The following is a 19,523-nucleotide window of genomic DNA, read 5'->3' on the forward strand; positions in this document are numbered from 1 at the left end:
AAATATACGAAGGCTCTATTCGAGAGACTATAATTTGAATAATAACGAGTTAATAACTGAATAGCAAATTGTGCGATTAATGAGGAAATCCTGAGGCACTACAAAACGAGAGAAAGAGAGAAAAACTAAAAGAAAGTTACTCTTTTCGTCTTGATTGTTTTGAATAAATAGATTTTATATTGGTTAAAATAAATATAAATTAAAACATTTTAAAACATGAAACGGGATTTGAATGAGAAAGGTGAGTTTGAACGCGTCCCTCTCTCAATGACATTACTTAACTTTGAATATTAGAACAGGATTGTGAGACATTGAAATTCTCTGATCTCATAGATTATCTATCCCATGAAATGTCGGGATTAAGTAAGCTGCAAATTCAATATTATTGAGCCCCGAGTGAAAGGATACGAGGAATTATACCAACATGGCAAATTGGCAACATGGCAATGTGCACCGAGTGAAAGTTACTGGATATTCTATACAGTAACAATACATGGAGTGAGGATATCTGCAGTAACGCATACGGGTAGTGCGGTCGGAGCTATAATAATGGAAGTGTCCATGTCAAGAATTATTGGCCTGATATTCCTCCCTAGGCTATTCTTTGGCAATATTATCGCAGTGACAGTCCATACTTTACGGCTGGCCACGACAAATCCCAGGCTTATTCAACACAGCATGAATAGAACTGTAGATGTTATATCTCAATAGTTAACTTTTACTTCCAGAGTTTCGTCTGCATTGGATGTAAGTGTGGAAACATCGCCTGTAATTGAATGAAGATGGCATCTGTAATTAAATAAATATTGCACGTCTTCTTCAGCTAAGTTGATGGAATTAAGAATATATTGCTGAATAAAAGGTAAAAGTAAGAGGAAAAAGGCGATGTTTCCTGCAAGTGTTATCAGAAGAGGCGTCGTGAGGCCCTCCATTTCCGCGGCAGTTGTGCAAGGCAAAACCCAGCGTAGGGGCCATCACGCAATGAGGGCGACGTGACAATCTTATGCGGTGTCAGATCCCTACAGATATGTCAGCGAGAACAGCCAAGACTTCCTTCACTGATGCTAGGAAAATACAGATTCTTACGAAGAATTACTCAACGGAACAACCATGAAAACATCCTTTTCAGATTTAATAGCGATGAGTTGGAATTTAAAAGAGCACAGGAAGAAAATCACGATCTCATGTGAGGTTTTCGAGGCAGTGAAAACCTAGTTCAGCAACACCCGGTTAGCAATTCAACTCCATCTTCTTACAGTAGTGTAATTATGTAAATTCTGTGCACCAATTTGGCATGAAGTTGCTGCAAATTTTATTAATAATATGCAAATTTTATTGGGCCTTATAGTACGTTATTTAATGACTACTGAGTTGAGTGATATATATCACTCTACACAAGTGAGTAGCAATACGTAAGATTCGATAGCCACAACAGTGTTTACTAGGTAAATTTAAGTTATTCCAGTCGATAATTCGGAAGAAATGTAAAATTCATAGCCGCGTAATTAAAAAAAACATTTTCTTTGTAATTCAGGGCGTTCATAGTCGTATATGCATGCATTTTATTGTACGCTCTTAGGTACGAATTGATAATAATTCAAAGATTTAAAGATTATCAAGTGACTTTGACAGCGAAACCAATTATTCTGCATCAGAGCTTGTGAACATGAGATCATGAACATAAAATATCGAATTTTGTGGTGAAGCAAATCATCGGATTTACTTGGTTAGATTCACTGCCTCGATATGCCTAACGACCCAGCGACATTCATAGAAAACAAGACAGAAAGAAATGAAAACGTTGACAAATTTAAAACTTTTGCAAATAGATTGCATTTTCCAAGGGCATAGAAAATTTTGATTTTGAAATTGAATGGAATCTTAGCAATATATAAAGGAACTGACCGTTAAGCTTGGGAAGCTTGGTGGCAGAACGCGTGGTGTAGTAGCGCTTGATGTAGAGCAGCACTACGCTGATCAGAAGCAGGAAGAACATGGCACCTCCAACAAGCATGATGAACCAGACCTCAGTCATGACTCCAGGTGTTTCGGTCCTGCGGTTCACAAACGGGTTCAGGAGAGCAGGATCAGTCTGTAGGTGTAGGGTTGGGGCGGGCGGTCCGATGCCTGCTCGAGTAGCAGCAGACAGAGAGATGGAGTACGACTGGCCAGGGCTGAGGCGCGACAGCTCGAACGACTGAAGTGAAGCGTCAAGACTCTTGTTCATGAGCAGCATCGTGCCGTTGATCATCACCTCGATCTGCGACAAAAAAATTAGGTATAACATTAGTCGTAGGAAAATGAAGTAGAGCTTGAAGGTGAGTTGCGCGTTTGGGTTTGTATCGTGCATGGTAGTGTAATGACTTACGTTCACTAGACACAGCTCAACGTTGGACACCAGCTTAAGATAAGCGAGAAATTGAGTGAAAACAATTGATGTATTCGATATCCTAACATTGTTGGAAACTATCGCTAATAAGACGACGAAATAATTCCCTCACATGAAAGCTTTTCAAAAAGATTTCTGTAGTCTTTTTCTTTAAAGATAATTTGCTCCAGTGACGAGGAATTCATTTCTGAGGGGGAATTTCGAACACTCTTTTGAATTGATGATCCTTCAATAATTGTATTTATACATCAGTTGTGAAGAACGAACCTTCTATTAAATTTTTGTAATAAACATGAAATTTAAATTTTAAAATCATTCCGAGCTCGATAAATCTGGCTCTGACATAGTTATCACCATAGTCCTGGATAATATGGTGGTATTAAAAAAGAAAATAATTTTACCGAGTTGAAAATATATAAAAACACTGTTTGCAGATGAGTGAGTTTTGACGATAAAATTAGTTACGTTGTGCACCATCTGCATGCAGCAAATGAGAACTTGGGCAAAAAGAGTGCCTGTAGAGTACATTAATTTCCATTCAAAAATTCTTCGCCTGGTGAATGTATTGAGGCTACAGTTTCCTTGATTCGCGAATTTCAGTAAAAAAACTTTTTCCGCTAAGAAGGCAAATCTTCGCTAGGTAACAATTTGCTTCGTGGAGAATATTCATTCCACTATTTTAACTTGGTTAATTCCGACCGCTCAGGAGAAGTTTGGAGAATTTGTAATTAACATTTTATTTGTAAATCGAAAAACAATAAAATCTCAAGTTTTTTTTCCATTAAATGAATAAACCTGGCCTCTGTCATAATCTCGGGGCGGATTTGTTAAAATTCAATACGACTCACATGGCCAAAAATTCTTTTTTTTTTGACAAAACGTGCAATGCCATGTAAATGCAATAGACTTGAAACAACGGCTCGGCAATAACCAGCGACAAAGGCGCTATTTTGTAGCCCGAAATGGACAAACTTCGACTATTCAAGAGCATAGCGTCAAAATATTCTAAGGGATTTTAATTCAATTTATTGAGGTGCCTGCATCGATACAGTGTTCCCAGGAAGCCACCATCACTTCATTCTTCACAATAAATATAAAGTCGTAAAGTGAAGTTAGAAGTTAGACCAGAATTATGTCCCATTCAGACCAGAGCGAACGGTTTAACTTGATTTGCATTTTATGCCGACCGTTTCAGAGACAACAAATATGAACCAATTCACCAGCTTAACTTCACCTCGGGGATATATGAGCATGCGAAAATCTATGAATGAGTAGCTGAATTTTAAAAGACTTATTCAAGCAATGCGTGAATATTCACAGAAATACGAAAAAGTAAGTTTTTTTAATTTCTATAATATTTCAGGTTTAAAACTGCTGTAAAAGGCTTAAAATTTGTAATTTTACTATTAATCTAATAGAAACCGGATTATAGAAACGACTCATTATTAGGATGTCTCAACAAATACCTAGGCACGAAAATGCATGGAATGAACAGGTATTTTGATTTAAACGCGTGAAATCACAAGTTTCAACAAAAATTTTGGTTTAAACTTGTGAAAACAGTTCATAGATATAACGGAAATAATTTTCCTCCGACGATTTAGTATAGAAATATGCTATAGGAACAGAGCTAAAAGATTCTCAGAGCATTTAATTGGCTGTATCAAATAAATTATGTGCGAGAAATTGAACATACTTTGTGAGAAAATTTTTACGACAGAGTGTATTTCATTATGAAAGAATTGTCTATAGTTTAAATAGAATATTTTACAGTATAATCTGCTACGACTGGAAAATATTAAGCTATATTGCGGCATGAGCAATATAAATACTTTGATGACGCCATTGCGGCACAGAGACGGAAGTTGAAGCTGGGCAGCCAAATTAAAACCAAGCCGGAGCTAAAATAGCTCAGCCGCTTATTTGAATCTCATTTTAAACTGTAATTGAAAAGTTGCCGCCAGCAAAAAGCGCAACGATAAGGCAATAAGAGCTTGAATGAGGATTCTTTCGGCCCCGCGTCCTCATTAGGATGAAAAAATTATTCTTAAAGATTTAATAAAAAATTCTCTTTGCCTCAAGGCTACAAAGCTGGACACATATGAGAGTTTAAATAATGTCATAAATGCATGGAATTATGTGACAAATTGAATTCTACGCAAAAATTGTAACCAGAGTTCAAAAAATGAAAACCAACAAATGAAGATGCACGTTTACGAACATTGACTACGAGCCTGGCCTATAGCATAAAGAGAATCTTTGAGACAATGTACAGAGCATGTCCTCCCATGCAGCCAGCAGGACACGCAAAACTTCTATTTTAGCTCAGGATTAAACTAAAAAGTCGAGTTGAACGACTCCAAATAGTCCATAAATCTATGACATCTGAAGGCTTCATGCACAGGAGTCAGAATCTCGAGTTGAATTCGAAACACGTTCCGATTCAGCGCAAAATTTCTGCAAAAATCTACTTATGCACATAAAAAAATACTTTTGAGATTAAAAATCTACTTTTTTCATCTAAAAAGTTTTTGGCAATGATAAATTTGATATAATACAAGGAGTTGATTCAGTAAAAAATACTAAATGAAAGTAATAAATGAAAGAAGTTAATCTACTTTACTGCTATATTATTACCATTGAATTAATTTCCAAGTAAACTATGCCAACGTCTTGGTGAAAAAAAATCGGAATTTTCATCAGAATCGATAAAAAATTTCCTCCACGAGTTCTTCCATCACCCATCAGGTTCATTTCCGTGTGCGATGATTAAAAACATGCCGCATATCTCGTATAAAAAAGTGAGAGGTCATGATAAATGAAATAAATTTGCAAGTTCACAATCTATGTGCCCCAAAAAAGATATATGCTAAATGAATGCCGCGTAGTAAATATTGTGAATAATGCTAGTAAGTTCTGTGTAAGTTCTTAATGTCGATTCTATAAAGTTTTTTCTTAATTTCGTTTTTTCTAAGTAAGTTCTTAATGGTCGTTTTCGGAACTTGAATATTATTAAATCGCACGGCCACAGAAGAATCCCAGTTCTCTCCAAACATCGCGATGAAGAAATAACCCTTTTACTGAAGCCACAAGAGGCGCCGAGGTAATCGGATAATGCGTAGCTGGCAAGGCGAGCTTTAATTCACTTCATCGCCCTACCTGTAGCAGGACCACTGGTGGCAGCACGGCAATCCATTTGAAGCGTTTGGGCGCGTCTCTGATTGCTGCTACGCTAATCCAATGCATCAGCTGTCACACCCTCGTAGATGCAGCAATTACGAAAACGGTCACAGTATTTAAGGGACTGAATGCGTAGCGAAGTGGCCAGAGTATAATGGTTAGCTCAGTGAGTTATGGTTGGCAGAAGAGACTCGAGAGTTATAAGGAAAGGAACAATAACGAATGAACTTAGAATCTGGGTAAACAAGCGAGCACTGAAGCACCTGCTTTTATAACAATAGTTACCTTCGTGAATATACACGAAGACAAATTTTAGGTTTATAAGCACAAAATGAAAATTTTTGAATTGCTGCGATAAAAATTCATTGTTATGCGCCTATAATTATTTCAATTTTTAATGATGCATGATCAAGTAAGGGATGTTAAAGTCAACAGGAAACAGTTCGAATCGTCAATGTACTTTTACCTAATACTACATCGCAGCCAAATGGTTAAAAACATGCGTGAAAATGGAAAAAAAACGATTAATAAAAAACAAAGTCCCGTGAATCTGCTTCGCCACACGATAGCTCTTTGAAATTTCAAAATAAAAAAAAAAAAAACGCCCGTAACGGGAAAACGAGAGAGCTGAATATTTTTCGCTCAAACTAACCGTGTCAAAATACATAAAATAGCAGATTTCACGGACTAAGCCACCCGCTCGCACTCTACGTCAACGGAATCTATTTCTTGAGACATCATGATTAACATCATATAATTTTGTATTGAATATATAATTAGCAAGAATGTTGCACGAGGGCAATTTTAGAACTTCTATGAACTGGAGCAAGAGCATAGTCGTAACATTTCATTATTCAAATTTAATATGAAACTCTAATCAACGTCACGTCCAACATAGTGGACTATAGACACACACCGTAATGCAGATAGTCAAGATATAGTTAGAGGTATTAAAGACAAGCGTAATTTGTACACAAATGCATTTCCAGCACGGCAGACAGCTGTTCAGTCTTGTCTGACAGTGTCAGTCTTGAATTGGCGTGGGTTGCCGGTACGAAGGAATATAATAATTAGAGGCAAATACCATTTTAATAAAATTCGTTCACCATTTTAATAAAATTCGCAACATGCAAGTTAGCCGTAGAATATACTTCAAAACATCATGATATATTTCTTCTCTGAGAAACTACCATCGAATGAGAATAAATTGTTTCATGTTGATACAGCGAAAACGTACTAGCAATCACCCCCTTGATACATTAAAGCAAAGATGTTGTAAACACAAAATTTTTCCAGTTAATTTTTTTCACATGAATAATATATTATTTACGATCGTTCAAAGTGTCTCTACATATATTTTAGATTCTAAATCACGATTTTAACATTAATGAGCAATTAAACATACATAAAATTTTCGCGAAAAATATCCAAATTAATTTGGAGCTTTATGGACGATTATAATAGAGAAACAAATATACTTACTTAATCATGGCATAAATTAGTAATGAGTCAGTATCGAGTAGAATCGTTCTCTATCAACCTTATATTGCGCTACATTAAGACGCACAGCCTATAAAACCGAGTACATCCATAGTAATGTACTGTCGTTTGATCCGTTACAAGCCTGCAATTTGATTACAAACAAAATCTATTAGATAATTCTGTAGAGGACATTAAAGTTATCGCGCGAGCAACATTAGCATCTCGACTCGGAGTGTCATCGTCAAAAAGCGAGAGGCAATAAAAATTCATGACAGGCCCATAAAATCGACATCTTTAAATTTTAATAGAAGCACTCTATTAATATAAAATAATTGATAGACATTGATCAAAACGCAATGTCTCTGTGCAGTATACCATGCAGAAGATACGTGTAGAGAAGAGGATGCAGGTATAAGAGGACTGAGAGGAAGCAATTCAGTTGGTCGTCCATCGTGCTGCCAATACCGCAGGAGCGACATGCAAGCTACGAGCGACCAGCTCGCAATTCAGTGGGCGAACACGCGGCCTAATTAAAGTCTCGTGGCTCTACCATTGAAGTGCAACTGCCCGGCACTCATTTCAGAGAATGCCATGCTTCCGTGATGGACGCTACGGCCTAGAGTGCTTGCCAGTACCATGAAATTCAGTTGCATTCAAGGCGATCTCTTAACATTTATTCAATGTGAAGAAGTCAGAAATTTTTTTCTGAAAAAATCCTCATTTAATGGCAATAAAAATGCATTAATACGGAATTAACAAAAAATAATAAATTTGTATCAAATTCGGCTAGAATATAAATGTTGCATAGTAATACAGTTTTCAGAAGAGCCTCGAAAAATTGCATTTGATGAGACCAAAGGGAATTGACAACGAACGATGTGTGTATCTTGATCCACAAAATAGTGTTTACAGAGTATAAACTATATCAGAACTTATCCTGTTTAAGCAGTCAAAATGTTTCATGTACCTGTGCATTCTGCTCCATTTTGAAACTGTTAACATTTGCAATGCCTCCATGTCCCGGTCAGATCACACATGTAGACGAACATCGATGAGAAGACGAAAATCATGTTGCGGTCCAACATAAGTATGTCCTTTAATCTTATGGAGGAAATTGTAGTTTGAAGTGCTACGGGTTGCAAGAGATCGCAAAATTTAGGGTGAATTCTGTTCACGTGCGGTCAGAAAATAAACTAAATTGGTGATTCTGTTGCAATGATCAGAATATGCTATTTTAATCATCAAAATTTCAGCATATAAATTACTGAATAAAACAAAGCGTGCACCGTTATTTTAATTTAGTATCGGGTTGCTTGTGCTGGAGGTTTGATCAGGTCGCTGCACTATCCACAGGACAATTGACTCGTGCTAATATGAAGGCAGTATTGTGCGCAGAACAATAAACCGCGGCCCGACAGAGTCAACTAGCAGACCTGCGAGACAATGGCCTACATTCAATAGAAAATTCATAACACAGCGGACACGCATTTCTGAATAAACCAACCAAAAATGCTGAGGAAAATTTAACAAAAAATTCAAGCTTAATTAGAACTTAATCATAAACGACTATTGCGGTTCTGGTTCTGCATTTGTTTCCAAGGAGATGTGTGTAATGTTTGGGGCTTGCGCGTATTAAGATGAACTTCCAGTGAGTGGAGGGTTGGGCGAGCTCACGACCGAAGAGTTGCTAGTTTGCGAACATTTTTTATCCCATCACCGATTCATTACGGGGAACATTCAAATATAACAACCCGGTCTAATGCTATTATTCGAATTTGATAGCAAGATCAATTTTATTATCTAAAATAAATTTAAAAATAAGTTGATTAAATTCTGCATAACTGTAAAACCCTAAAGAACTCAATAGAACTCGGATACTAAAATTGGCTCAGGTGAAAATTATACGTTTGTGTTATTACTTACTAGCTGGACCACACTTGATTCAGCGTCAAATCACTAAGTAAAACATCACTAGTACCATAGCTAGTTTGCTCTGTGAAAAATCATTAGAGACTAATGGAAAAATCATACTGCAAATCAGCAGTGATAGCCAAAATTTCTACAAGTTGCTGACGCTATATATAGCCCTGCAATCCAAATAAAGATGCTTTTTAAATTTAATTAAATATTTATTCGTCATTGTTTATCGTTGATTCCTGTAGTGGAATCGGCAATAGATATTACAGATGAAAATATTTTCGTTTTTAAACGATTTAATTAAAAATTTTGCCCCAGAAAAAAAATAATTTTGAGCAGCATCATGATCGGAACCTAATCTAACAAAGAAAAAATTCAACTCATAAAAAAATTAAGTACCTCTCCCAGAAAAAAAACATGCTGCGCTCCTGCTGAGCCGACTTGGAGCTTGCCATGAATAAATTGAGAAGAACTGAACGCAAAAGCAATCCCAAGAAACTGCAGCAAAACCGAGCCCTTCGAGAAGATGCATTCCCAGTTTTTATAATTTGTGTTGCGCAAGGCAGCCAGGAGTGAACCCACACAATGAGTCCGCCTGAGTAACTGCCTCAACTCACGACAAACTTGCAGCAAAAACAGCGGCTGAAACATCGTCTTGGGCACGTGAGCCATGGCCAGAACTAAGGTTATAGACGGTAATGAATACGCGTCATCAGCACTGGTATAGACATTATTTATACACATCCCATAAGCCTCTAGTTCACGCGGGCTAATTTTTTTAAAATATTCATGGTAAATTAACTGCAAAAGCTACACGAATTTTACAATTTAGGCCAATCATTCATAGTGAAAGATTTTATTGCTGAATAATTGTATAATTGTAATAAATATCCTTTTAACGATAATAAGAAAATCATATTTTCCAAATAATTTAATTCTTGTAAAAATCAGTATCCGAGTGGCGTAGTTTAATTTTTTAACAATTCATTGGAATTTGGTCTCATACTTGCTTCATTGTTTTCAGTGATGGGGCGCTCACATGGGGCGTTAATGGGCAGTTTTGAATTCTGAATTTAAAACAAATCCAAAAATTGAGAATATGGCAGTAAGAGTATTACTGTTAGTAATTTGAATAGTACCCAAATCAATTTTGATCAAAATATATTGTATGTATTCAAATTCGACTCATTTGCAGACACTTTTCAAATTAGTTTGAAAAAACTAGTATTTTCGATTACACGAATGACTTTAGAATTTCTGTTTACCATTAGCTGGAATAAACATCATAAATATAATGACGTGGTCGATCATACTTTCAGTGACACAACAGTTCCTTAACTAACATCACAAAATACAAATACTGTGGCGTCTGGCTTCGAAGAATTTAGCGACGATTCGGAAAATTCTCTGAAGCAAGTATCACTGGTTATATGAAAGCCTAATCTTTGAATGTTCTCTGAAAACGTGCAGTAAATCAAGGAAATTACTTAGCTCCATCTTGCTGCAATTAACAGAAAACCTACAAGTGTTTACATAAATTGGCGCTAATTAAATAGCACTTCATTAATTACTGCCCATATTTGTGCAAATACTTACACTCAGTTATGTCTGCTCGTGAATTAAACTGAACTCTGATATCTATTTATTTACAAGACCAAAAATATAGAACTCGTATCCATGTCAAAGGTCAGTGTGCCTGCTAATCGGACGTCACACTATGAAAAAAGTTGCATCAATTACGCAAACTGAAACCTGAATGAATTTAAGTAGAATACAATTAAGCTTACTAATTTTTTACCCGGCCTTTTATATTATTAAAACTTCTTCGGTCTTCAAACTTACGTAAGATTAAAGATCTACTAATTAGTAAATACGGCTAGTGATAAGTCTCAATCCTATCTACAAGATCAATTCTAATCTAAATGAATAGTAGGGTGTTATCATATTAAAATAAATTTTTATCCTGAAATTAACATATTTTAGCCAATATCTTACATTTCATACGTCCATTGAGTTTGAACGAGAATCATGCAGCTAAGACGTTCGTTTGCATTGCACATACCAATCTATAATGTTTATTATAAATGGTACATTATTATACTCATATTTGCTGCTCCCGACACCGCGATTACTGTCACTGTTGTGACTATGATCACGCGAAGAAATCACTTCAGCAAGAACATTTCCATCTAAAAATAAAAAAAAAATCGGGGTACGGCAACAATGAATTGGGGGAATTGAAAGCCAAAAGTTTACCCACTACATATCGATAGTCAAATCGTGGTGAAATTACTCATTTTTAGTCTTCAAATACAAGCATTGTGAGAATCTTTCGCAACACGAGACGTGATTAGCCTATGAGCTATCAATGGAAAAAAAACATTTGAATTTAAAATTCACTGCAACATTGAATACCGTCCGACGTCCCAACTCCCTGCAGAAGCCTCGGCTTGAATTGAAGCAGAATCGAAAAATTTTTCATTAGGCATCAAGAACTCGAAGCCAAACGAATGATTATTAACGACCTCCAATTTCACTAATTGCTGAACAACGAGAGAATCCGGTGTTTTAAATGGGATTCTTATTTGCCGCGCTGCGGCGCACGTGAATCCAATTCCGCATTTTTTGCTGAGCTGCATCCGGGCCTCCGAACCAGAAGCGCTTCATGAAATGACAATCTAGTTAGGCTCTGATTGGAATCTGAACTGAAGAGATCCTTACGAATTCAAGCGAGAAAGAATGGAGACATAGTAAAACATCGTACTAATTAGTGTAATTAGTGCTGCCTAACTTGTAAAGGCATAATTGATTAAGCACTTCCAGTGATAACGCAGGACTGCAACCAAAAAACTCTCGATTATTTTCTTCAGAATATACACGAATTTTGTTGCGCCAATAAAAATAAACTATTATATAGTAAGAAAAACGTGAAATTGAAATTGGCTTGAAAACTCTAGATGCTCCTATAATGTTTTTAGATTTTAATGGTTGAGTTTTCGATTTATTTTAAGGTGAATGATTGATAAATAATTTACACCATTGGGACCAAGATAGAGAATATCATAAATACACAACTTTCAACACAGAGAAACATCCAGTGAAATAAAATGAATTTATAAGTTGTAAGCTGCAGTTATCATCTGTGCATATTTACATTTTTGATATTGATATAGTTGGGCAAGAGGTATTCTTTACACAAGTTTTGTTGAAGACCAGAGAGTATTTCTTATTACCAATTCTCTACTTTTTAGCGCATTTTCTCATTTGTGGAAGAAATGCACTATTGTGCTCACCATGTCCGTCTGTCTGTCTGTCTGTCCGTCCGTCCGTGACCTCAAGTTTTCGTCGACGAGAAAATGCGCTCTCTGTCACTGCACTGCAGCGAGTACTGAGTTATATTTTTTTCAATTCCGCGAATCAGGCTTTTGCTATGATTAAAGAGTTCGAAAATCAGGTTTCCATTTTTGTTCACCTATTCGATATTGATAATACAAGAGCTTACTAAAGTCAATCTCAGTTTATTTCATTGTGATGTCGCCAATATTTCACCGTGTGGACAAAAATTAGCATAAATAAGTGGAAGTGTTCCCTTATATATTGTTTTGTTTCACAATAAAAGTTTGTTACTTTTATACAACACTTTTTTATACAACTTTACAACACAATGTGGCGAAATTCATAATTACGTTATTTTCCTATTTTAGACTCCAATAATTCGAGAAAGCTTTGGATAAAAATGACTAATAATTTCTAACAATTATAATAAAATATTGCGGTCTAGAAAAAAAAACATTTAAACACCAGAAAACTTTCTAAATTTACAATTCTACTAAGCAAAAGCAGTACAACATGAATTTCGAAACATCAATTTAAATATTGGCTTAAATAAAATTTAATAATCCACACGATCATACACCTACTTGAAAAAGTCGTTGATGATAAAGTCGTTGACACATCGCCGGCAATTAAAACGATTGATTTTATTCAGAGATTGGATGATAACACTTTTGAAGATTTTGTTATTCGGACATTGGATGATAATACTTTTGAATAGATTGTTTTTTATCCAGAGATTGGATGATAAGACTTTTGAATAGATTGTTTTTTATTCAGAGACTGAATGATAAGACTTTTGAATAGATAGCTTTTTATTCAGAGATTAGATAAGACTTTTGAATAGATAGTTTTTTATTTGGAGATTGGATAAGACTTTTGAATAGATAGTTTTTTATTCGGAGATTGGATAAGACTTTTGAATAAATTTTTGGGAGATTGTTCTGCAATTATCTGGAGTGAACGCACTGATGTCCAGACTAATGACATCCACAAGTTGTTTGCATTCACTAAGAAGTCACAAACAACCCTGCTCCATACACCCTGGGTGCGGTGATCATTCCATTACACACTCTCCTGGAATAAACGCATCAGACGCTGGATGGATGGCCGTTAATATAATGCGCTCTAAGATCAGCCATTAGAGATGCGCGGCTCTTTGTCATGGAGAGTGTTCGGTTGTGGTCTTAAACCGCTTCGTTATATACTGAAGTCGTAAGGCCGAATTATTCTAATTTATTTCTAAATATATAAATTAGACAAATGAACAGTCAAGGAATTTCCGCTTGAAGAGTTTTTAAATGTAAACCTTTTTAATAACGGGTGATTTATAATCAACTTAAATGATTAAAAAATCCAACATTTGCACAATAGGTGATTTCAGTTCTCGATTTTTCAGCCCGTGACGTCGGCACGGGCGTCATTCACCTCAAGATCATCTTGGCTCGTTGTTGGATGGAGATAGCGGGAAAAATTGGCAAAGCAACAGAAAAGCACAATTTCAAGACGCTACATTATAGAAGCATGAACTGAAATAACCTCTGCGCGCAAGGCAGAATTAAATGAAAACTGCTAAATTACTTTCTAATTTCCATTTCCGACAAAAAACTTCGTTAGTGTCTGGCAGATAGCCGACTCAAGTGGGAGGTTTGTGATGCGGAATAATAAAATTTATCCACATAATGAGCCAAATTCTCATGCACAGTATGAAAGGAGCAGCTGAATACGTATTAAACAATTTGAGAGAAAATTCTCTGACACATGTTTAGATTATTATTGCACATGGTGCATATTTCTCTCTCAAGCTCGTAGATCATGACGGAGTTCGGTGCGTCATGCGGCATGTAAATGGCGTGTTGAAGACCTTTGAGATTTGCTAAGGTGAGGTAAAATTTTTCCTCTGCTAGATTTCTAAGGTGTGAAGAGAGCAAAAAATATAGTGACGTTAATTCTGTTCATTTAGTGTAAACGGTAATAATCAAGAAGGTATATATTGTATATTCGTACACCAGCAGGCTGCCCCGCCCCACAGGACACGGAAATACCTATACCCAACATGCACCATGCAAGATAAGACGAGGTCCTACGAAAATGAATTAATGAATATAAGTTTAAAATAGTGAAGAAGAAGAAGAATAGTTTCTCCACGGGATAAAATGACTGAATTTTGAAGCTCCTTCATTGTTCAGAGACTCACCAAAGGATTTCTTCCATTGAGACTCACAAGAAAAACTTATTACGGCTTAGAGTGTTCCCTCAATGGTTCAAGTATCGCGTAAGTTATTTTTTCACTTGGAAGGAGAAATCGATGCCGCAGGTTTTTTTAGCCAATTGAACATCGAATTTGATTCCGCTCAACGATATCTTTTAGTAAAACCGACAAGAGATTTCATAACAATTCTACTCGACCACGGCGGTTTTATGCTTCTGACTCTCTTATGTCATTCCTGAAACCTCAACAAAACACACAATGGCTAAGAAACTCGAGCATGAACATCGCAGCTGGCATGTGTGCGGGTGATTTGAAAATCTTGTGCATGCTGCCACCAGCTTCATTAAACCTAATTAACTACATGGGACAGTCAAGACCGACATTATGAGTTGATCAGAAAAAAGTTGGCAGCCGAAGGCGATCACAGTTTGCGGAAAAATGTCCTCTGAAGAACTGAAAAAACTTCTGATGAATTCGTTAAATAAATTCCATGAGATTGCGAGTCCTTCGAATACATGGCCACAAAGTCTCACCATTCTTAGTGGCTAAATTGAAGAAAGACTTTTTTGTAAGATCGGACATAAGTTGTTAAAGGTAAAATTGGTAAAGTATAACTGAAAAGGTTCTGAAAGTAAGTATTTTTCTAACAACTTTGCGTCTGCAAGTGACGACCGAAGAGAACGATTCCACGAGAACATCCGCGTTGGGCAAAGAATATATCAGGGACACAGGAACATTCCTGTGAACGGACAAGGCCAGAATTTCATGCTGAAATTTCCTTGTCTGGAAGTGGGCGGCCGAACACAAGCCAGTGATCAGCCATCCTCCAATGCACGGACGATATTCAGGAGAGGGGATGGAATCCCCCTATTATGTCGACCGCAGGGATCAGATCACTCATTAGCGAGGCTGCTCCATAACATCGCTCTCATTAAAAGCCCCGAGCACAGAATGACAATAGATAATATCGGCAACTGTTCAAATACTTGATAATTAATTCTACGACCATTTCATTCCTGGTATTGTTAACAAAAGATTTGGAATGAAAAAAATGATGTAGCTGTTATTTTCATTCAAAATCTAAACATATTGAATAGCATGCATATTTATAAATCCGCACAAATTTGAAATCAATTGGTTCTTGGAAGGGAGGTGGCATTGAAACGAATAATTTATAAAGGATCACATCGGATTTCACATTCACAAGCTCGCGTTAATATAGTTGAGAAAAATATTCCAATACTTTCTATAAATGTTTTAGTAAGTTTCACTGTACAGAGCACGAATCGGTAAGCTCTTCTGCATGAGTATTTGGTCTTACCAAAGTCAACTTTTTTTGAAGCGATGCGAAAATCGGTGCGTTTTTACAGTGCTAATTAATAGCCAGTAGATTTTTACTTATGAAAAAATCTTGTTTCTCGTCACTCATGGAAATGGAGCGCAAATTGGCGAGTAAACGATTTAAAAAAAATCTTAAAAACGATAACGTCTTATTTAGCAGAAAATACCAATTAAATTAAATATAGTCGTTAAATGTCGAGTACACTGAATATAATTTATTAATACCCTATAACAAAGTAACGAAGCGATATGAATGAGCGGCGCCTATCATATATAAACACAGTTAAGACTGTTGAATTCAAATGCCATTATTTATAACAATTTCTCTTACAATCATTGAGTTGGAATAACCTATATCAAAATTGATATCAAAAAAGTATATTGAGATTATTTTAAACCTACATCAAAATTGATATAGGTTCCAACTCAATCAAAATTGAGTTGGAATGACCTATAATTGGATAAGAAAACAGATGTTTAAAGATGGAGATTTTGTTAATATAGCTGTGAAAAGGCAGCGCCGGTGTCATGCAGAGATCGCAACAGGATTCAGTTTTGATACACCACCGATATGATTTCACCAATGAATGTTCACTTATTTGTAATTGTTACATGATCCAACAAAGAGGTACCGTACGTGGTTACATTAGTTCTGGTAATATTTGTGGTTATAATGTGCGTGTAAATTCAGTGGTGCTGCAATAATTGTCGCGAATTTATCGATAAATGTATACATGTTCGTTATTCATGTGTATAGTGTGCGGTTCGATATTCAGTGTTGGGGTTATCATTACTAGTCCTAAATTTGGTTGGTTTTTACATTACAGAAAGGCTGCGAATCTTGAGTCAGAAGTCAGAGCATGAGAGTAAGACTGCAAATTAAGTTCTAGAAGGCACTGAATGGAAGGCAGCAACAATAGGAACCCACCGCGACATGTCAGATAGAAGCCAGTAGTTATACAGTTAGCAACCCAAGTAACGGTATTGTCAACTAGCTGTAGCGCACCTTGGTGACTTTGGCATAGCTGACAAGCACTGCCTTTATTGGAGAGTTAAGCAACTAATTTAGTCTTCGGACATAGTATTGCATCAAATGATTGCTTATAATTTGGCATAAATTAGGAATCACATCACCTTTGGTTGTTATTGGGTATTTACTGAACAAACTTGTCAGTCTTAAAACATAATAATTTGTGTCACGTGTAGAGTTGCGGAGTCCGTGTGCTTGGAGAGCGACCAGATTGAAGGACGAGTTTGAAGAACTTGTCTGGGGTGTTCTCGGATCAAGGAGGAGTCCTGATCACTTGTTGAAACGGTCAAGCCGTTACTAGTACTTGACATCCATTATGACAAGTGTATGTATTTAGTGATCCATTTATTATGTTCCATTGTATTAATGTAGTAACTATTCCATTAAGTCCTGTTAAAATAAACTGTTGATGGTTGATAGGAGTGTTTCAAGGAAGGTACCTCACACGAGCATGAAACGAACCGGTCGGAGCAGCAGCTTCATTACAATGAGCAAAGAAAATATACGGTTTATTTATGTGTTGATGTCCTGTATTTATCGTTTATTTACAATAGTTTTCAATATCATTATATTCGTCATTTAATTGCCACTATACCCACGTCACCGGTGCAAGTAATTACAGTATTGCTGCTCGTTTCGTAATATGTAAATATTCGTTACGAACAAATGATGACATTCAAATTTGAGAAACAATTTCTCAAAATTTGTTACACATCAGCACAACATGAAACAATGCTTCAAATTAAGCTAATTGAACTGCAAGTTCGCTCAGGTGTGTAGCGTAAGAGATTTTTCTGTCCTTGACTTTAAGATAAAATCAATTAACGATCAGCCAACAAACTCATCATAAAATCAGCCAACGAACTGATCAGATAATATATTTCATCAAAATAAGTCGCGATTTCTCCCTGCAGATGTCTCATAACACCAACAAGTAAAACAAATTCCAGCTCAATCGTTAATATAATTGGTCTTGACTGCCCTAGTCTTTTAGACTGATTTCCATTGCAAAATTGTACGATATTCATCGCGAAATTTCCGGATAAAAAAAAGTTACTAAATTCGATGAAGTCGAATTATATAAGGTAATAGAATGAGGAAATAATAAAATAATAAGTAGTTACCTGGTAGGCGGTGATGACGCCGTTTGCCAGCCGCGGCTCAGGAGGTCGCCAGGACAGTAGAGCAGCAGACAAGTTCCAGAGCTGCACCGACACTTCAAGCGGAGGACCCGCTGGAGCTGTGGCAACGACGCCAACACGATAATTACAACACAGTCAACTGTATGAAAGGGTGAAATATGCAGCAGGCCTTATGGCAACTGTTTCAAACCAATCCCAAGTCAACGATAGGGGCGATTCTTGTGCAGATTTTGTGGGTTGGAATGCACATGCATCTGCTTTTCATAAGAATATTTTCACCTCGTAAGGAAACACCGCCAACAGAACTACTAGGACAGAAATCCGAAGAGTCCAAGGGATAATGTTACTGTTCTTGGGAAAAATTATCCGCAAGGAAAATGGAATAGATATTTATCTCCTTACAGAACAGAAAAAAACTACTGCCAGCGAAAGTATCGTTTCTAAACATGAAATCACATTTTTAACAACAAGAACAATACACAATATGAAAATAACATAATTATGCTTTATTTCCCAAGCTCTATATGAATGACAGTTAAAGATAAAAAATTGTCATAGAAAATTGGCATCAATATCAACGAAGGTCAGTCAGCACGGAACGTTTTCAACAGTCACATTTCCTATTTTTTTCCCTGTGAAGGCCCGTATGAAAACATCCGAGCATTGATTTCATGACTTGAAAATGATCCCAGAGAGGAAATGCTTGTTAATGTAACGTTCAAGTAAAAAACATACAAATGAAGACGAAAAGTTAACAAAAGAAAATATGGCTTATAATTGGACAGATAAAATAAGGTTTTAGCTGGAATGACAAAATGTTTTTCACAACTTAACGAATGTTAAGTAAGAGAAACGTGCAACAAACGGAATTCACTTATATAACGAAGTGAGACATGTTTCCACGGTTCGCCAACTTGTGACATAAGTTGAACGTAGTTTTCTAGCCGCTAGCCTATAAGAGAGGAGAGCGTCGTAGCGATCTTCGGTAAACTCTCTGGAATTGGTCTGGGTACGAGAAGCAGTCGCACACAAGTTGAGTTATTAGCGTGATGGGTCAGAGTCGCAAGCTCGTACGGAACATCATTGAAATGTCAAACTAACGTTCACTGCTTTTACGAAATTGCTCTCGAGAAGTTGCGATGTCGTTGCGCATCTCAACGGAAGTTGAATCACTACAGCATTGTAGCAAGTTTGACGGCTCCACTCGCTCAGATTACGCAATTCAAAGCTCTGAGCAAAAGCAGTCGTGCATGCCAGGGCCAAAATAAATAACCAGATAGTAAACAAAATAAAATATTTATCCTTTATAATTCAAAATGTACTTTAAGATTCATTATATTCAAATTGACTAATATAGTGTGAATGATAGGAGCAAATTCGTTGAATGACAAATATTCTAGGATTATATATACAATTCATTATTCAAATTTAAAACTCAGTAATCTCTACAAAGGAAATTATAAACAGTAACAGGAACCATACTAGAAAACCCAAAAT

At 36.4% G+C, this 19,523-nt stretch overlaps 1 protein-coding gene across 3 annotated transcripts in view; it reads right to left on the bottom strand.

The window, feature by feature from the left end:
* LOC108669702 (protein sax-3) overlaps positions 1 to 19,523 on the bottom strand; it is a 200,444-nt gene that overhangs the window by 18,853 nt on the left and 162,068 nt on the right. For all 3 annotated transcript variants that reach the window (XM_047883573.1, XM_047883572.1, XM_047883571.1), the window contains exons 10-11: positions 18,009 to 18,124; positions 1,906 to 2,260 (exon numbers count right to left, since the gene is read on the bottom strand). In XM_047883573.1, the coding sequence (XP_047739529.1) occupies positions 1,906 to 2,260; positions 18,009 to 18,124 (471 nt within the window). The remainder of the gene's footprint in view (positions 1 to 1,905; positions 2,261 to 18,008; positions 18,125 to 19,523) is intronic.

The sequence above is a fragment of the Hyalella azteca genome, unplaced genomic scaffold (genome assembly GCF_000764305.2).
Source record: "Hyalella azteca isolate HAZT.00-mixed unplaced genomic scaffold, Hazt_2.0.2 contig13241, whole genome shotgun sequence".
In the NCBI taxonomy this organism is placed as follows: Eukaryota; Metazoa; Arthropoda; class Malacostraca; order Amphipoda; family Hyalellidae; genus Hyalella; species Hyalella azteca.